This window comes from Pocillopora damicornis, chromosome 8 (genome assembly GCF_964200805.1).
Source record: "Pocillopora damicornis chromosome 8, jaPocDami1.2, whole genome shotgun sequence".
In the NCBI taxonomy this organism is placed as follows: domain Eukaryota; kingdom Metazoa; phylum Cnidaria; class Anthozoa; order Scleractinia; family Pocilloporidae; genus Pocillopora; species Pocillopora damicornis.
Genome location: NC_142677.1, coordinates 24,297,083 through 24,316,671, shown reverse-complemented (window position 1 = coordinate 24,316,671; position 19,589 = coordinate 24,297,083). Strand labels below are relative to the sequence as shown.

Sequence of the window (19,589 nt, the reverse complement as noted above, 5' to 3'; positions counted from 1 at the left end):
AATTATTGGAGCCAAAATCAAAAAGCTTCGGACAATGAAATACTCCTAGAGGAAATTCAAATCACAGAAAACGTGCCTGTCAAATTGGCGAAATGAAATAAATATGAACCCTCCACTCCCACAAGTGACCAAGACAGAACTTCTCCTTACAGTATGAATACAATATCAAGCAGGCAGGTGACGAGAATGGAGAAGAACATCGATCATGGGATTAGTAGTTGAGCCAATACCAAATTCTTTGAACTCACATCATAAGAGTTGTCTGGCAGATAGTAAGGACAATTACTAATCAGATCTTGGGAGTGAAAGGGTTTCATACATCGAGGTTGCACTGTCCGGTTTTAATGCCCGTATACTAGCACATGAGACATTTCTGCGATTTGATTGGCTTAGAGCAGTGGTGTTTCAGCTTAATTTAAGCCAAATACCTACATGTGAAAATTACAAACTAAACCCGGGTAGCGGTAGAGACGAATAACAGCATAATTTGTACCTGATGTTTGGCATGAATACCACTGGTGATATTTCAAAATTGCCTCAAATGCCACCGGCCTAACAGCTGGTGAGACTACGCATAACAATTTCGAAATATCACTGCAGGCATTTAGGTCAAATATCACTAGAGATCATCCAATTACCTACACAAAGACAAAGGACAAAAGCACACACTCCTTTGAATATAAATTTGGGCACCAGTCTTTATTTTCAACAACAATACCAATGAATGTGTCAAAACTTTTCTTGTCTACTCCATTCGGTTAGGCAGTATTGTTTAGAGGGGGAAAAAATCTCCAGTCATCACTGCCTGCACACATTCAACCTTGATGGTGGCACTTGATAGCTACATCACACCAGCACAGTTCCTGCCCTTGCATGTCAGCTGCTGCAACTGAAGAAAAGAGAGAATTTTGCTCATCTGTTGACACTGATAGAAACATGAAATTGCACAGCAAAAAGTATGACAATTCCTTAAGGCCAGAGCTAGCTTCACACTGAATTCCTGCACTTTTTGAAGCAATAATAACCAATCCAAAGTGTCTGAATGAAATTCAGCTGCAAAGGAGGAATGAATTAATGTCAAGGGTTGATGTGATAATGATGGACGGAGTTAAAAGTTTCTGATGGCTGTCATTTCCATAGCGCTGGTCGCAGGCCTGCGGCAGACTGTTGAGGTGGTAGCCCCAGGTGCCCAGAAGGCCTGCGCGCGTAGCGCAATGGTGATCATGGCCTGTCAGGGGAACGACAGCCTCTTGTGTGTTCAGTGGGGGAAATGTTACGTAGACGGGTAAATGGATGGTATAATCCAGAAATCTAGTAATGTCATTGACCATATTTACCTGCAGGCGAGGCGATGTGACAGCTCTTAATAACCCTTTCACTACCGCAAATGACCTGGAGAGAGAATTTTTCCTAACGATATAAATACAATATGAACAGGGTGAGTGCTGAGAATCCAGAACATCATCTCAATTTGGGGACCATTGGTTGATGCCATACTAAATTCTACCAAGGAACTACCATCATAAGGATTGTATGGTTGACAGTGAGGAGAGGTGCAAATTTGATCTGGGAGCTAAAGGGTTACACTCAAGTGGTAAGGGACGTACAGGTGCAATCTGGTTTGAAGGGAATTTCATTCCTGTGCAAGCCCTGTCATTTCAAATGGCTGACAGATAACAATAATAATATTATCTCGGAGTGGGTGATCAATCATTATTCTCACGGATTTGATTTTATGAATTGACTGACCTTTTTTTTTCCCAGGGAAGGATTCAATTTGTACTTCACTTGGTCCTTGTTTCCCCTACAGGCAGGAAAGCAGGAAAATTCACATTGACATTCAATTTACAGCCTCCTTTTAATGAAGCCTTTCACTCCCTCCCAAGATCTCCATAGTAATTCTCCTTACTGTCAGCCATACAGTTCTGGTGACGTTGGCTTGGAGAATTTTCTATTGGATCAGCTTAAGTTCCCTTCATTTCTATTTTTCTTTGATCTCATCACTTGTCTGCTTGATATTGCACATTGTATATTGTATATTGGATATTGGATATTGGATATTGGATATTGTATTATCATTTCTACTATTATTAAATGAGATTGCTAAAAACATGAAATTTCTGCCAACAATGCCAATAGGCAGTGGAGAGAAGAGGTAGAGAGAGAGAGAGGCGATGGAATGGTCAGTGCAGGAGAGTGGAAGAAATGCTCACAAGTTGTAGCTGCAGAGGTGAAACTTTGAGGGGCTGTCGTTCCTAGACCGCTGGCCGGTTGGTGAGGGCAAACTGTTGAGGCCGGAGCCACAGGCTCCACCAGCGCTAGCGCGCGTCGCAAAGCGAGCAGCGGGGCTTGCCAGGGGAAAGGCAGGGCACTGTTTGTGCAGAGGTCAAGGAGGGACATAGACCAGCAGGTAGTAGAAGGATGTTTTTTCTTTCAATGGTCTGTTTTCAGTGGTGCACTTTGGGAACAATTGATTGTTATTCATACCTCAGTCACTGGGTGGATTTGCAGGTGCAGGTGCCTGTACAGGACTTGGTCCTTGGTTGGCCTAGAGGAAAGAAAAGCAGGGGTCAAAAATTAGCATTGACATTTTTGATTTGAAACATGTAATATCATCATTATTATTATTATTATTATTATTATTATTATTATTATTATTCAGATTGCATTTCATGCATTTAACCCCTGGCCAGTAATTCTGGAAATGAAGAAAGGAAAGCCTGCCCTCTTACCACAGGTAGAGGGTTGTTTTGGGCATCATCATTGCAAAACTGTTCTAATTTGTACTCCTAACGATATCAATACAGCATCAACAGGATGAGTGCTGAGAATCCAGAACATCATCTCAATTTGGGGACCATTGGTTGATGCCATACTAAATTCTACCAAGTAGCTACCATCAAAAGGATTGTATGGTTGACAGTGAGGAGAGGTGCAAATTTGATATGGGAGCTAAAGGGTTAACCCTTGAACTCCTGTTAGTGTTTGACACTATATAACTCCCTATAATATCCATACATTATTCAGCAAACAGGTGGTGAGAATCATCAGACATATCAGGCACAAGTGGTTACCTTGATATACATATATATATATATATAGCCACTTTCCCAGGCAAGGATTGGATTTGTACTTCACTGGAGGAATGTGCATGACTTGGTCCTCGGGCCGGGAGAAGTCACATGTCGATCACCTCTGGCAGTTTGAGGGTGAAATGAAATGAAATGGCACAGCAAGACACTGACTCTTTTGGCATGCAAAACACTCAAGCGGAGACCTCTCGGGTCTTTCTTTCTTTCTTTTTTTGGATGCCACCCACCGTGAGAGAGAGAGAGAGTAACCCTGATGCAGATCATCCGATGAATCAGTAGGTAGATGAAAGTTGTTTCTCACCAATTTAAAAAAGTTGTGTGCAAAATAAATACAGACATCAGTACAATATCTAGGAGGTACTTAGGTACACGATACATCATCATTTTTATTATTGGACGAATCTATTTAACAAACAGATATGAACGAACCATGAATTAACCCTTTAACTCCCAGATCAAACTTGTAATTCTTTTGACTGCCAACCATACAATTCTTATCATGTGAGTCCGGAGAATTTAGTATTAGATCCACTAATTATCCACAAAATCCACATTTTTCTCTCTTCTCGTCACCTAGATGGTCGATATTGTGTGGATGATGTAAGGAGAAACTCTGTGTCGGTCACTCACTTCTGTGTTGGTTGGAGTTGAAGGGTTAAATATAAAAGTTGCATTGCACTGTCTAACCCTAAGCAAGCAAAAAAAAAAAAAAAACCCAACACATCAAGTGTCAACCCCAAGCAACTAGTTCCCACACAAAACTCTGAGGACATTCTTACAAAAAGTCTTAAAATCTCTTGCTTTAACCGGCCTTTGACTCCCAAGATCTGATTGGCTGCCACATAATTGTAAATAAGTGACAAGAATTTGGTGTTAGATCAAGATCACCACTTCTACTCGATAAGGTTGAGTTTTCTCCTGACCTGTCTGCCAGATAATGTTTAGATATTAATTACAGGGAGAAGTTACATGTGAATCACTCTTGGGAGTCAAAAAAGGGTTAAAGCCTCAGAATTGGCCAAGGAAGAACCTTCCCAGATTTCTACATCTAGTTAGCAGCCCATGCAGCTAGCTAGCTAGCTAGCTAGCTAGCCTCTACAATCTACACTTGTAAAGAATTGAGAAAATTTAAACAAGCTGGCCAAACCAGTAATCTCAATACTCACTCGTAAAGAAAGAATCGAGAGATTTCAACAAGGTGGCCAAACCCAAAAGAAAAGGTTCATTGCACTTGCATTATTTTCATGCTCATGCAGACAACATTCAGACAACCTGTGTCGGTGAAACAAAACACTTTGGACTTTCGTCAAGGAGTAAGTGACGCGTTTTCAAAAAAACTGATAACAATTTCAACCTTCCACTTCTACCATCCGACACTGCACCCCGAATGTCAAATATAAAATCAACTGGGAACTGGAAATCTGCAAATTCTTCATCTGGCAACGGCCATAGCAGAATCACTTGGATTGGAGACTCAGTGTCTTACTCTTCAGTAACTACCAGTGAGTGTCTGGGCTGAGGGGGGAAAAAAAAAAAAGAAAAGAGGATCGGAGAGCCACATTACTTCTCACTACAGCGAGAAAGTCAAATGGTCTGCAAAGGCTTCGAACAAAGAGCAGAGTGCCATCGGCATGACTTTATTCAGCAACCAGAACGCAAATTATTGTTTCTGAACTGTTACCACGATCGATCTTGTATTTTTTCACGACAAAAGAGGTCCCTTTGGATGCCGTGTCAATGTTCCATTCACTTACAGTGAGAGCATTTGACTTATCAGCAGTTAGAATATATGGCATGGCAGATTGTAACTCTGTCATAATAGATAATAGATGATAGCTGACTTACCGGAGCTGAGCTGCTCTCTCTCAGGCTCGATCAACCCAAAGACGACTATCCCTCCGACCGGAACCCATGCTATCATAGCAGCTACATCACGGTGCCCGGTACCGACGACAGTCGTGCCGTTTATAGCTACTATACGATCTCCGACGCAGATCCCGGGAGCTTCGTGCGCAATGCTTCCTGGATCGATACCTTCGATGAGTGCACAACCCGAACTATCATTTGTTATGTGAAGACCCAAGGATGGGCCTGCTTTAGACACTGTCACAGTTTTGCGTTCTCCTTTAACAGGTGCAGACGTGAAGCCATCAGCTCCAGTTTGCCCTCCGAGTAACCCTTCCGTGACCATTCCGCATGCAGTTAGCGTGGACATAAGACAAGATCTGATGGAAAGAAATGTAAATTCTCAGGTCAACTCAATTCAGATAATGTATACAGCCACTAGAGAGTCTCGAAATAAGTGCTCTCCTCGCCCAACGAATCATTCTTTGCACAGGGTTACCTTGAACACAGCAACATCGCAACTTCGAAACCTCGGGGATGGAAGGTGTGTGATGCCACATTCCCACTGCCTCCGATTTCGTGGAGGCGAAACGAAAAGACATGTCTGTCTAGCTCGCAGGGCTAGCTAGTCGAGTCACCTAATGCGCGTGCGCGCGCGCCTTGGGGAGGGGGGGAGGGGGGAGGGGGGGACATTTGGCGCTAGGCCGAGATGGCCGGCCAACTAGCCAATCAAATAATAATAAATAAAATCATCATAAGCTTTATTTACGTGTCAAATAAGATAGCAGTTTCCCACTAGGTAAGCACACCTAAACTAAACTCATCTGATCTATATAAAACTATGCGTTAAAAATTTATTGGAATATGATAAAAGAGCTCTTCCCATATAAAACTACCCTACCCCGAAAATAGTAGACCCCACGTTTATAATACCCCACCCTGTATAATAAGATGATAACCTTCATATGATGAGATAATAAGATGATAATAATTACAATAATATGATCTTGATAGTATTTAAAATATTTAAGATTGACGTTCTTGTACCCTCTCTACTTTTCTAGAATCACTAGCTTTGCAACAATTCCATACAGTACCACAGTAAGTTAAATAAGGCAGAATAGCAGCCTTAAAAAGTTGTAATTTAGCCTTGGCTGGGATTAACTTCCTTAATCTATTAGTTACACCCAGCCTTTGACTGCTTCCTTTTTTTTTCTTTTTTTTTTTAATTTTTTTTTTTTTTTAACAGATGTTACTTACGCGATCAGAAAAATGTAAATTATCATCAATATTTACACCCAATAACTTAGAATAGAATTATATGATTTAATGGCTGTTCCGTTAACATTTAGCTCTAACTGTTCATCATTTAGTCTACCTCCTTTCGATATCATTGATCCATATTTATCAAAGTTCCCTTTGAACCGTCACATGTTTCGACGCGCGAGCTGTGGGCAAATAATTAATTCGTGTGCGGGCAAGTCCGAATCGGCCCGGACGTGCGTGGGCAAGTTTGAATCGGGGAAAAATCACCATTCGTGGCCGGTTTTTGCCTGTCGGGTGTGTTGCTTTTGTGACGGACGGCTTCAAATGAAATAATTCCGGGTGCAAAAAAAAACAAAAACAAAATCAAAACAAGAAAACAAGAAAACAAGAAAGCAAGAAAACAGGACAGGACCGAACAGAACAGCAAAAGCCAGACAAATTCAAATTCACACACTTTTTATTATTTATCTGACAGCTAGAAATCTCTCTGGCGGCTTCCAAAAGTCCAACAACAATAGCGAAGAAAAGGGATCTTCTTAGAGTTCTCGTTCTGTTTTTTTTTTTCTCCTCTTTGTCCTTTTGCTTTGTCCTTTTTTTTTTTTTGAGGTCAGGATCCCCGCTCCCCGCCCATGACTGCCTTGTGTATCTCGCGCACGCTGGTCAGCAGTCGCATGGCGTAGGGACTGCCTTTGGCAGCAGCCACCTTCACAGCGACTAGCGACTCTCTCGACTCCACCCACTGCTCACCGTCCAAGTCTGGGGCATAGTTAGAACCTCCGGTGTGCCTGTACCATAGAAGGAGGGCTTGGCCTTCCGGCAGGAAAGCTTGAACACGCCCCAGGAAAATCGAAGGCTTCTGTAGGGTGCTGTCCTCGGCCACGAGTCCCACAAAGTCGCCCACGTCGATCTCCGGCTCCGAGATCTCTGGCAGCTGGAGAGACCTGGTCATGGGCCCGGCCACAAGCTCCTCTTCTTCGGCCTTGCGCCTGGCCAGATCTAATGCCGGGGTCTTCTTCTGGTTTGCCGTGCGTCGGTCGTAAGTGTGCTGGGCCTGCTCTCGGGAGTGCCGGAGACAAGCAGCAAGGCTGTCTTTCATCTGATCGTCGCATCCGCTGCAGATAGACAGAGGGAGAACGACAAAAAGAAAAACGTATCAAACGGTTATCAGCGATGTGGCTATGCCGGCGTTTTAAAGCAACAGATTCCAAAATTCGCGGGGAACGAACGAAGGAAGGAAGGAAGGAAGGAAGGACGTGACTTGCAGTTCAATAGCCATGTCGACCTACCTCTGGGAATATGCCCAGGTTACGAAAGATGACCTTAGTCCGCATACCGCCACCTTGCTTCCGGTCAGGAGTTCGAACATTTTCTGTAAACGTGTTGTGAACGACGTGCTCGAGTACGGTGCACCCTTGGAATTCTGAAATGAAATAGGTCAGAGTCAAAATGATCTGCTGCTGCACAGCAGTGGGCCCAGTTGTTCAAAGGCCGATTAGCTCTAACCCAGGGTTAAATTTTAATCCAGCTTTCTTTATTTCTTTGTTCAAAAGTCTTTTGGGGAAAGTTTTCACTATTCTTTTTAGAACATGCAATGATCAAATTGCAAGCAAAAAGATTTGAACTGAATTTTCTCTTAAAGTTTTCAGACCTGAAATCAAATTTCACACTAACCCCGGGTTACTTTAACCCAGCTTTGAACAACCAGGGCCTGTGGTGACTGTGACCCACGGCCAGTGTTTTCAAAGAGTCCTCTTCGGCCCAAAAATCCCTAACCAGTTAGCTAGTTTCAAGCGAGTGCTACTTCACCCGGCGACGGCATGAGTTGGACAATTTTGCCTTGCCGAGCCCGGCAATTTTAGCCCGCGCTAGCTAGCTGGCTATAAGACGGGGAACCCTATACTTACCAGAAACAGGTAGTTGCTGCACAGCGTCGGATTAAGCACCTTTCTGAATTCTGATACAAACTGTATGAACAGCCTGCAGAGTTGGCTGTCTGCCTGCGGGGAGAGAGAGAGAGAGAGAGAGAGAGAGAGAGAGAGAGAGAGAGAGAGAGAGAGAGACTGTTATTAAAGTGTGCTCAGAACTCTTGTTAATTTCCGTACTCTGCTCGTGTCAGTCGTTCAGTCGTGACAAGAATTACCTGTATGGGAATAGTTTCAGGCCCGCTCTGCTTGCAGGTTTTGAACCTTCCGAGGTGTAGCACGATGCCGTCGCCATCTGTCTTGATCAAGGCCACGTTTCTGTCACGATAGTGCGCTTTCTGAAACGGTTCTTCCAGTTGGCTTTCCAAGACCAACTCCATCGTCCTGATTTCTAGGCCCCTGCTGGGCGGGAGGTGGGTGTACAGTGACAAAAGCAGCAGGTCGCGGGCCTCCTGAGCGCGTTGCTGTCTGCCCTTGGCCAATTCAAACCGGCACCGCTGGGCTTCCCTAGCTAGGAGGACTTGTTCCCTTAAGAGAAAGCGGGGACCAGTGTTCTTTAATATCTTTAGAAACGATTCATTCCTACAAATTGAAACTGTACTTCTTGCATTTATTTTCAAGCATTTCAACTCTGAATGCAGTCGTCTACTCAAAAGGGCAGGCAGGCAGGCAGGCAGGCAGGCAGGCAGGCAGGCAGGCAGGCAGGCAGGCAGGCAGGCAGGCAGGCAGGCAGGCAGGAACTGTAGACCTCGAGGACAAGCGTTCACAAAACACGATTCTGACTATTTTTAAATTTTTTACCTTTTCCCGATTGATCATCCAAGATGTTTAAAAGACAGACACGTTTTGTTTCCGTTTTGTTTCCGTTTTGTTTTGTTTCTGTTTTGTTTTACACTAACTAACTAGCACACTTACCAATCCAGCCACTTGCTTTGCGCTTTGAGATCTTCGACTGCGGTCGCCCTCTCCAGATCCCCCTGCTTCTGAAGTACAGTGGCCGTTCTTCTGAGCTGGGAGATAATGCGGATACCTTCGAATTGTGGCCCCAATCCCCGATAGCAATACTTCAGTGGGTACAGCAGACTGCTCGCGTGCACGCTTAGGGTCGCAGGACTCAAGTTCCTCTCCTCCTGATGTAGAGACGAGATGGCAACGTGTCGTAAATGTCTTTTAGCAGATCAAATGATAATCTACAATCATCTGTCGTTGTCGTTGCAACGTGCAACGTTCTAAAACAACCTCGATACCCACCTTCAGATAGTCTAGGTATCCTTCGATAAGATCCCCGCGATGGAAGTCTTGGACTGAAGGCGACTCTCCGGGCCGGATTCGCTGAACGTATCCAAGATAACCTACAATATACAATATACAATATACAATATTTATTTGCCATATACGACATTTACACATGGAAAAAAAAAAAAAAAATGAAGAAAATTGATGACAGAAAATAAATGGCGAGAAAACCTGAAAGAAACCACGAGGCTTATAACAAGTCAGGCTTTCTCACTTAAAATAACTAATCTTATATTAGAATTACAATATGGACTTATGGTAATTAACTTTGACCGCGCACACGTACACACACACACACACACGCACACGCATATTAAGTAAGTTAGTTAAGAATTACTGCCTTACAGAAGCTAATACTTAGAGAGAAGAAATTCCTTAAGCTTTCTTTTAAAAAAAGGGGAGGAGGGAGAACTGGTTATGTCAGAATTTAACGAATTATAAAAGTTTGGACCTTGAAAGTAAATTGAAAACTTCCTGGTGTTCGTTCTGCACAGTGGCAAACGGAAGGACTGAGCATTCCTAGTATTATAATTGTGGATTTGACTATTCAGTAAAAAAAAGTTATTGAATTTGGAAGGGAGTGTAGAGTTCTCGAATGAAAACATAAAAGTACCTAATTGAAACGAATGGATATCATGAAATTTTAAGAGTTTAAGTTCCTTTAAAATAGGGCCAGTATGGGCAATGTATGTAGAATTGCTTACTATTCTTAACGCACGTTTCTGTAAGGTTACAATTCTTTGAAGGTTTGACTTATAGGTACCAGCCCAAGCTGAATTGCAATAATACAAATATGGAAGGATCATAGAATTGTATAAAGTACGAAGGGAGTGAGTAGAGAGAAAAAACCTAGATTTATGAATAATACCTATAGATTTGGATAATTTATTTGCTGTTAAGGATATATGCGATTTCCAGGTCAAATTGTCATCTAATAAAACACCCAAAAACATGGTCTCAGAAACACGAAGAATAGGCTGCTCGTTTATGAAAACTTGAAATTCAAAGGATTGCTTCTTTTGCCAAGGCTTGAATACCATAAAATTAGTCTTGGCTAAATTCAAGGAGAGCCGCTTTGCTGCAAACCAGGTTGACAATTTGTTTAATTCTCTATTTAATGTGTTAATTAGGTAAACAGGGTCATTATGGGAGATAAATAAGTTTGTATCATCAGCAAACAAGATTGCATCAAGCAGGGAAGCATTGTTCAAATCATTAACATACAGGATAAAAAATAAGGGACCAAGAATAGAACCTTGAGGCACCCCACAGGGAATCCCCTGTGGGGCAGATCTAACGTTATTAACCTGAGGATAGATGGCCGAGAAACATGAAAAGAGGACCAGAAAATTGGAGCGCGTTCCATTCCTCTGTTTGCTTATCTGGTTTGCCTTTCTTTCTCTTCTTTTTTTTTTTTTGTTTTTTTTGTTTTTTTGTTTTTTTGTTTTTTTTTTGTGTGCTCCATCACCGAAAATGCCACGAGCGATGCAACTAGCAAATAATGTAAAATGCGGAGCCGCCATACTCACACAGGATGCGTTCCAAGGCTTTGTCGAACGTGCTCGCGGCGAGCATCTGTCCGTGCCTCTCCAGCGCATGAGGCCTTGTGAAAAAAGACTTGGTCTCCTGCATGAACCATTGCAGATCTGGTGGGAGATCTGTGAGGCGCAGCGCGTAGGCCGACCTCTTGGGAGGAAGGGGGGCTACGGGAACCTGCTGTGGGGTTTCCTCGGCACGATCATGCCCTGGCTTCTCCTCACGATCGGGTGTGCTCGTTGTGACGGGTGGCGGTATTTCCAGCCGTGCGGCGGGCATGGGTTGACCGTGATGAGATGTGGCCGCCTTCGGGAACCTTTGCAGATGTGGTGGGAAGTCTGTAAGAGGCGGCACGTGATGCGCCACCCTCTTCGGAGGCTGTGGTAAGGTTTCCTCCACACGATCGTCTCCGTGCTGCTGGTCGTCGTGGGCGTGGGGTATGCCGGTGGTGACGGGCGGCGCTAGTTGCGGCCTTGTTGCCGCGAGCACGTGTTGACCGTGGTGACGTGCGGTTTTCTCCCTGGACCTTTTCAGCTTCGGCGGGAGATCTGTGAGACGCGGCACGTGATAGGCCGCCCTCTTCGGAGAAAGGGCGGCTACGGGAGGCTGTCGTGGTGCTTCCTCTGCGCCACCACCTGGTTGAAGCTGCTCGTCACCGTCGTCGTCGGATACTACTGCGCTTATTGCAACGGGTGGCGGTTGTTGAGATGCGGTCTTCTTCCTGGACCTTTGCTTAGGGTTTGCGGGCGGGAGATCTGTTAGACGCGGCGCGTGGGATGCCCTCTTGGGAGAGAGGGCGGCCACGGGAGGCTCTTGTGGGGCTTCGTCTCCACCATCGTCTTCTCCGCGCTCCTCGTCGTCCGATACTAGGTTTATTGCAACGGGTGGCGGTGATTCTGGCCTTGCTGCGGGCGTGGGCTCGCCGGCGGGATCAGTTTCTTCCTGGTCGCTAGAGTCGAGAGAACAACTATCCATGGATTCGGCCGACGGGCTCGGATAGCGGGGGCTGTCGTCGCCGTCGACCGAGCAGTCAGCGTAGCTTTGATCTTCACCTCCCCCCTCGATATCGCTCATCGTGTCAGTATTCCACAACAGTCACACGCTTACCAAATTCCACTTTCAAAAGAAAAAAATTTAAAAAAAAAAAAAAAAATAAAAAAAAAAAATAGATGAAATAAGATGAACACGAATTAAAACAGAACAAAAAGACTTTGCGATGTTGTCTAGGTACTACCATCACTGATGCTTACGGCCACCTAAAAATCGAATTCGTGAGATCTCGAGACGCGGTTAACGAGGTGTTTGGGTCGAGATTGAACATTAACCAAGCCAGACCAGACCAGAGTTGACCGTTGACGCGAATGTCTCGTCTTGCGAGTAAAGCAGGGTCAATCCAAAAAAGAAAGAAAAAAAAAAAAAAACAGCAAACAAAAAGACAAAAACTGGGTACGGTACAGACGATACAAACGGCGTTCAAGCACAAAAGTTTCGGTACAACAAAACGACAAGAATTTGCTGGCTGGGTGTTCACTCGCATCTGAGACAATTTTGGCCTTTAAATCTCGAATCCATTGAAAATTCCGACAAATGCCACAAGAAAGATCAGTTTGCATACTCTCGCCCAATGCTGATAAAACGGAGTTACAGAGCCGGTAACTCACCTATCGGTCCCGCCTGTGCCCTGGGCTTCGACAAAGGAAAATGCGAGCGTTAGGGACGCCAAACTCGCTTTTGGCATATGCGCGCGGTGACGCTGAAAGGTCCGATCCGAGACGATTTTGGCCTTTAAATCTCGAATCCATCGAAAATTCCGACAAATGCCACAAGAAAGATCAGTTTGCATACTTTCTCTCAATGATGAAAAACGCAGTTACAGAGCCGGTAACTCACCTGTCGGTCCCGCCTGTGCCCTGGGCTTCGATCAACGAAAATGCGACCGTTGGGGACGCCAAACTCGCTTTTGGCATATGGGCGCGGTGACGCTGAAAGGTCCGATTACAAAACCAAACAGACAAGTGTAAACAAACAGACAAGCATTGCAACTATGTTCGTATCTACGATCACTCTGAGTAACGACCAAATTAACCGACAATCGATTCAATAAAAACGAGCCATCTGCTCCATGTGGATTGTGCTACCTTATTAGGCGTAGACATTGACAGCAAATTGTCATTTAATGAACATGTTGAGAAAGTATGTAAAAAGTTGGCCTCTAGAATCGCAATATTGCGTAAGATCCGAGCGTGTCTACCCCTTAAACAGCGACTTCAGTTTTATAATAGCATTATTCGCCCCGTTATGTCTTACGCTAACGTTGTTTGGGCAAATTGCGATAAAGAGCGGCACGCGTTATTTGTCATGCCGATCGCATGACACCATCAGTTGCTTTGTTTAACAAGCTAGGTTGGATCCCGTTTTATGAGCAACCTAAGATTGATAAATGCACAATAATGTATAAGCGAATTAATGGGACTTTGCCGAATTATCTAAATGAACAGGAGGACGCTCTTTCGCTGTTTCGGCAACAAGACTGTGGAACAGTACACCAATTGAAATTAGGAAACTAAATTCTGTAGCATGTTTTAAAAAGAACATGTTTGCCAATATTTTTAAGGAACAACAACTTTTGCATCATTTCGTAATTTAATAATTTATTTTTTATCTTATAATTGAATCCTGTCATATTTTATATTTTAACTGTATATATATATATTTTAGCTTACAGTATTTTAGATTGTAAATAGTTGTGAGGGCCACAAGTTTATTAGCCTTTGGCTATTAAGTGCCACCCTCTTTAAATAAAGGCTTTATTATTATTATTATTATTATTATTATTATTATGTCTTTACCACTAAGTGACGCCGACACGAGTCGCGCCGCAGCGCACCTCTAGCACAAATAATAAAAATAATAATAATAATAATAATAATAATAATAATAATAATAATAGCGTATGTCTGTTTGTGGTTATAATAATCATCTTTATTGAGGAAACTTTCAGAAAAAAAGATATGGTTTTCAAAGAGGACCTCAAAACTAGATATATCTAGTAAAAACAACAACTACTCACTACCTTCGCCATCTCTTTTGTCTGTTTCCATTTCGACACCGAGGGGGTACTGGGGTTGAGCCCGCGCTCCAAAATTTAAAAAAAAATTATTGGAGCCAAAATCAAAAAGCTTCGGACAATGAAATACTCCTAGAGGAAATTCAAATCACAGAAAACGTGCCTGTCAAATTGGCGAAATGAAATAAAGGCCACAGGTCAAAACCCAGTAGAATGATGAACCCTCCACTCCCACAAGTGACCAAGACAGAACTTCTCCTTACAGTATGAATACAATATCAAGCAGGCAGGTGACGAGAATGGAGAAGAACATCGATCGTGGGATTAGTAGTTGAGCCAATACCAAATTCTTTGAACTCACATCGTAAGAGTTGTCTGGCAGATAGTAAGGACAATTACTAATCAGATCTTGGGAGTGAAAGGGTTTCATACATCGAGGTTGCACTGTCCGGTTTTAATGCCCGTATACTAGCACATGAGACATTTCTGCGATTTGATTGGCTTAGAGCAGTGGTGTTTCAGCTTAATTTAAGCCAAATACCTACATGTGAAAATTACAAACTAAACCCGGGTAGCGGTAGAGACGAATAACAGCATAATTTGTACCTGATGTTTGGCATGAATACCACTGGCGATATTTCAAAATTGCCTCAAATGCCACCGGCCTAACAGCTGGTGAGACTACGCATAACAATTTCGAAATATCACTGCAGGCATTTAGGTCAAATATCGCTAGAGATCATCCAATTACCTACACAAAGACAAAGGACAAAACCACACACTCCTTTGAATATAAATTTGGGCACCAGTCTTTATTTTCAACAACAATACCAATGAATGTGTCAAAACTTTTCTTGTCTACTCCATTCGGTTAGGCAGTATTGTTTAGAGGGGGAAAAAATCTCCAGTCATCACTGCCTGCACACATTCAACCTTGATGGTGGCACTTGATAGCTACATCACACCAGCACAGTTCCTGCCCTTGCATGTCAGCTGCTGCAACTGAAGAAAAGAGAGAATTTTGCTCATCTGTTGACACTGATAGAAACATGAAATTGCACAGCAAAAAGTATGAAAATTCCTTAAAGCCCCAGCTAGCTTCACACTGAACTCCTGCACTTTTTGAAGCAATAATAACCAATCCAAAGTGTCTGAATGAAATTCAGCTGCAAAGGAGGAATGAATTAATGTCAAGGGTTCCTGTCATTTTTTTAAAGCATGGCCTCACAAACTTTTCCCGTTGGCTCCACCAATAAAAAACATTTAGGGAAAGTCAAATAATCAATACCACAACTAGTACTTAAATACTAAGTTAGCAATTGACTGAGACACCATTAGCACCACCATAAAAAAATGTAAGAACCCTCAACTGGCTGAAACTTGCATCATTCAGTTGCATACTATTCTTCCCATATACTGACTAAGTATTCTTTGGCAGTACTTACTTGTATTTTCCAGCTGGAGGTAACTGCTATGTCTAGGCACAATTCTTTTCTGGCCCCTCTTGGCTGATTGGAGTTTGCCTGCTCCAGTTGACTGTTATTTTCTGTAAAACAGAATAATATACATAAGGACCCAGGCATGAAGTGAAGAAACCTTCCTTGGAAACCTTGGAAACAACACAATGTTTTTAATTGCTCAGATCAAAACCAAAAAAGTTTACTGTTTGTTAAAAACAATGTTATGCAATGTTAAATGTTACATAATGTTAAAAACATCAAGGCCAAAAGTAATTCTGAACACAAAATTTAATAAATTTGACAGCTGTGAAGTATATAGCATTGCTTATGAATGAGACAAGAACGTGCTTTTAAATTTCCATCATACCTGAATAATGTCTGCGTAAAAATTGAGCTCAAATGTAGTATTTTTAACTTACAAATCTACTCCTAGTAAGTGGCCCTGGCAAACTATCTTTACATGTCACTGCCAATAAAATAACCCTCCATCTTCATAAAGATCTAAGTAGGCTCTTAAGGCCTTCCTGTCATTTTTTCAAAGCATGGCCTCACAAACTTTTTCCGTTGGCTCCACCAATAAAAAACATTTAGGGAAAGTCAAATAATCAATACCACAACTAGTACTTAAATACTAAGTTAGCAATTGACTGAGACACCATTAGCACCACCATAAAAAAATGTAAGAACCCTCAACTGGCTGAAACTTGCATCATTCAGTTGCATACTATTCTTCCCATATACTGACTAAGTATTCTTTGGCAGTACTTACTTGTATTTTCCAGCTGGAGGTAACTGCTATGTCTAAGCACAATTCTTTTCTGGCCCCTCTTGGCTGATTGGAGTTTGCCTGCTCCAGTTGACTGTTATTTTCTGTAAAACAGAATAATATACATGAGGACCCAGGCATGAAGTGAAGAAACCTTCCTTGGAAACCTTGGAAACAACACAATGTTTTTAATGGCTCAGATCAAAACCAAAAAAGTTTACTGTTTGTTAAAAACAATGTTATGCAATGTTAAATGTTACATAATGTTAAAAACATCAAGGCCAAAAGTAATTCTGAACACAAAATTTAATAAATTTGACAGCTGTGAAGTATATAGCATTGCTTATGAATGAGACAAGAACGTGCTTTTAAATTTCCATCATACCTGAATAATGTCTGCGTAAAAATTGAGCTCAAATGTAGTATTTTTAACTTATAAATCTACTCCTAGTAAGTGGCCCTGGCAAACTATCTTTACATGTCACTGCCAATAAAATAACCCTCCATCTTCATAAAGATCTAAGTAGGCTCTTAAGGCCTTCCTGTCATTTTTTTAAAGCATGGCCTCACAAACTTTTTCCGTTGGCTCCACCAATAAAAAAGCATTTAGGGAAAGTCAAATAATCAATACCACAACTAGTACTTAAATACTAAGTTAGCAATTGACTGAGACACCATTAGCACCACCATAAAAAGATGTAAGAACCCTCAACTGGCTGAAACTTGCATCATTCAGTTGCATACTATTCTTCCCATATACTGACTAAGTATTCTTTGGCAGTACTTACTTGTATTTTCCAGCTGGAGGTAACTGCTATGTCTAAGCACAATTCTTTTCTGGCCCCTCTTGGCTGATTGGAGTTTGCCTGCTCCAGTCGACTGTTATTTTCTGTAAAACAGAATAATATACATAAGGACCCAGGCATGAAGTGCAGAAACCTTCCTTGGAAACCTTGGAAACAACACAATGTTTAATGTTACATAATGTTAAAAATATCAAGGCCAAAAGTAATTCTGAACACAAAATTTAATAAATTTGACAGCTGTGAAGTATATAGCATTGCTTATAAATGAGACAAGAACGTGCTTTTAAATTTCCATCATACCTGAATAATGTCTGCGTAAAAATTGAGCTCAAATGTAGTATTTTTAACTTATAAATCTACTCCTAGTAAGTGGCCCTGGCAAACTATCTTTACATGTCACTGCCAATAAAATAACCCTCCATCTTCATAAAGATCTAAGTAGGCTCTTAAGGCCTTCCTGTCATTTTTTTAAAGCATGGCCTCACAAACTTTTTCCGTTGGCTCCACCAATAAAAAAGCATTTAGGGAAAGTCAAATAATCAATACCACAACTAGTACTTAAATACTAAGTTAGCAATTGACTGAGACACCATTAGCACCACCATAAAAAAATGTAAGAACCCTCAACTGGCTGAAACTTGCATCATTCAGTTGCATACTATTCTTCCCATATACTGACTAAGTATTCTTTGGCAGTACTTACTTGTATTTTCCAGCTGGAGGTAACTGCTATGTCTAAGCACAATTCTTTTCTGGCCCCTCTTGGCTGATTGGAGTTTGCCTGCTCCAGTTGACTGTTATTTTCTGTAAAACAGAATAATATACATAAGGACCCAGGCATGAAGTGAAGAAACCTTCCTTGGAAACCTTGGAAACAACACAATGTTTTTAATTGCTCAGATCAAAACCAAAAAATTTTACTGTTTGTTAAAAACAATGTCATGCAATGTTAAATGTTACATAATGTTAAAAATATCAAGGCCAAAAGTAATTCTGAACACAAAATTTAATAAATTTGACAGCTGTGAAGTATATAGCATTGCTTATGAATGAGACAAGAACGTGCTTTTAAATTTCCATCATACCTGAATAATGTCTGCGTAAAAATTGAGCTCAAATGTAGTATTTTTAACTTATAAATCTACTCCTAGTAAGTGGCCCTGGCAAACTATCTTTACATGTCACTGCCAATAAAATAACCCTCCATCTTCATAAAGATCTAAGTAGGCTCTTAAGGCCTTCCTGTCATTTTTTTAAAGCATGGCCTCACAAACTTTTTCCGTTGGCTCCACCAATAAAAAAGCATTTAGGGAAAGTCAAATAATCAATACCACAACTAGTACTTAAATACTAAGTTAGCAATTGACTGAGACACCATTAGCACCACCATAAAAAGATGTAAGAACCCTCAACTGGCTGAAACTTGCATCATTCAGTTGCATACTATTCTTCCCATATACTGACTAAGTATTCTTTGGCAGTACTTACTTGTATTTTCCAGCTGGAGGTAACTGCTATGTCTAAGCACAATTCTTTTCTGGCCCCTCTTGGCTGATTGGAGTTTGCCTGCTCCAGTCGACTGTTATTTTCTGTAAAACAGAATAATATACATAAGGACCCAGGCATGAAGTGCAGAAACCTTCCTTGGAAACCTTGGAAACAACACAATGTTTTTAATAGCTCAGATCAAAACCAAAAAAGTTTACTGTTTGTTAAAAACAATGTCATGCAATGTTAAATGTTACATAATGTTAAAAATATCAAGGCCAAAAGTAATTCTGAACACAAAATTTAATAAATTTGACAGCTGTGAAGTATATAGCATTGCTTATAAATGAGACAAGAACGTGCTTTTAAATTTCCATCATACCTGAATAATGTCTGCGTAAAAATTGAGCTCAAATGTAGTATTTTTAACTTATAAATCTACTCCTAGTAAGTGGCCCTGGCAAACTATCTTTACATGTCACTGCCAATAAAATAACCCTCCATCTTCATAAAGATCTAAGTAGGCTCTTAAGGCCTTCCTGTCATTTTTTTAAAGCATGGCCTCACAAACTTTTTCCGTTGGCTCCACCAATAAAAAAGCATTTAGGGAAAGTCAAATAATCAATACCACAACTAGTACTTAAATACTAAGTTAGCAATTGACTGAGACACCATTAGCACCACCATAAAAAAATGTAAGAACCCTCAACTGGCTGAAACTTGCATCATTCAGTTGCATACTATTCTTCCCATATACTGACTAAGTATTCTTTGGCAGTACTTACTTGTATTTTCCAGCTGGAGGTAACTGCTATGTCTAAGCACAATTCTTTTCTGGCCCCTCTTGGCTGATTGGAGTTTTCCTGCTCAAGTCGACTGTTATTTTCTGTAAAACAGAATAATATACATAAGGACCCAGGCATGAAGTGAAGAAACCTTCCTTGGAAACCTTGGAAAATAGACTATGTTTTTAACTGCCAACTTGGACGTGTACAAACAGGCAAAACAAACAAAGAGACAGACAAACAGACAAACACTCGCTCGT

General features: G+C 41.6%; 2 protein-coding genes and 2 long non-coding RNA genes across 20 annotated transcripts in view; all 4 read right to left on the bottom strand.

Moving 5' to 3' along the window:
* Positions 1–672: 672 nt before the first annotated feature.
* LOC149041904 (PDZ domain-containing protein GIPC3-like) lies at positions 673–5,594 on the bottom strand. 17 transcript variants are annotated; one of them, XR_016179210.1, is made up of 7 exons: positions 5,437–5,594; positions 4,938–5,317; positions 3,075–4,607; positions 2,488–2,548; positions 1,750–1,804; positions 1,338–1,410; positions 673–889 (listed from the first exon to the last, which is right to left on the bottom strand). XR_016179210.1 is itself a non-coding variant. In XM_089180597.1 (3 exons), the coding sequence occupies exons 1-3, from the start codon at positions 5,451–5,453 to the stop codon at positions 2,493–2,495; spliced, it is 453 nt and encodes a 150-aa protein (XP_089036723.1). In that variant the 5' UTR covers positions 5,454–5,594; the 3' UTR covers positions 2,487–2,492. The 17 variants fall into 17 exon arrangements, 1 of the variants encoding a protein (XP_089036723.1); XR_016179211.1 differs by having other exon boundaries at positions 1,338–1,392; XR_016179214.1 differs by having other exon boundaries at positions 4,259–4,607.
* Positions 5,595–6,642: 1,048 nt separating this feature from the next.
* LOC149041903 (uncharacterized) lies at positions 6,643–12,342 on the bottom strand. The gene is made up of 7 exons (XM_089180596.1): positions 10,951–12,342; positions 9,377–9,477; positions 9,041–9,255; positions 8,344–8,653; positions 8,108–8,200; positions 7,490–7,623; positions 6,643–7,315 (listed from the first exon to the last, which is right to left on the bottom strand). Exons 1-7 carry the CDS (start codon positions 12,029–12,031, stop codon positions 6,811–6,813), a joined length of 2,439 nt encoding a protein of 812 aa, XP_089036722.1. The 5' UTR covers positions 12,032–12,342; the 3' UTR covers positions 6,643–6,810.
* A 2,467-nt stretch (positions 12,343–14,809) lies between these two features.
* LOC149041902 (uncharacterized) lies at positions 14,810–16,417 on the bottom strand. Its single transcript, XR_016179218.1, has 3 exons — positions 16,254–16,417; positions 15,470–15,570; positions 14,810–15,026 (listed from the first exon to the last, which is right to left on the bottom strand). It is a non-coding gene; the product is annotated as an uncharacterized LOC149041902 (long non-coding RNA).
* Positions 16,418–17,755: 1,338 nt separating this feature from the next.
* The window catches only part of LOC149041900 (uncharacterized), a 12,200-nt gene continuing 10,366 nt past the window's right edge, over positions 17,756–19,589 (bottom strand). The window contains exon 3 of the long non-coding RNA XR_016179200.1: positions 17,756–17,860. This is a non-coding gene — a long non-coding RNA (uncharacterized LOC149041900). The remainder of the gene's footprint in view (positions 17,861–19,589) is intronic.

Bases quoted from the DNA above. Each gene is read 5' to 3' on its own strand.
- LOC149041904 (XM_089180597.1), bottom strand. The intron at 2,549-4,937 runs GTAAGTCAGCTA...TCTTTCCTCTAG, and splicing joins GAGAGAGCAGCTCAGCTCCG to GCCAACCAAGGACCAAGTCC.
- LOC149041903 (XM_089180596.1), bottom strand. From the start codon at position 12,031: ATGAGCGATATCGAGGGGGGAGGTGAAGATCAAAGCTACGCTGACTGC. The intron at 9,256-9,376 runs GTGGGTATCGAG...TCTCTACATCAG, and splicing joins GATACCTAGACTATCTGAAG to GAGGAGAGGAACTTGAGTCC. The intron at 7,624-8,107 runs GTAAGTATAGGG...ATTTCATTTCAG, and splicing joins GCAGCAACTACCTGTTTCTG to AATTCCAAGGGTGCACCGTA.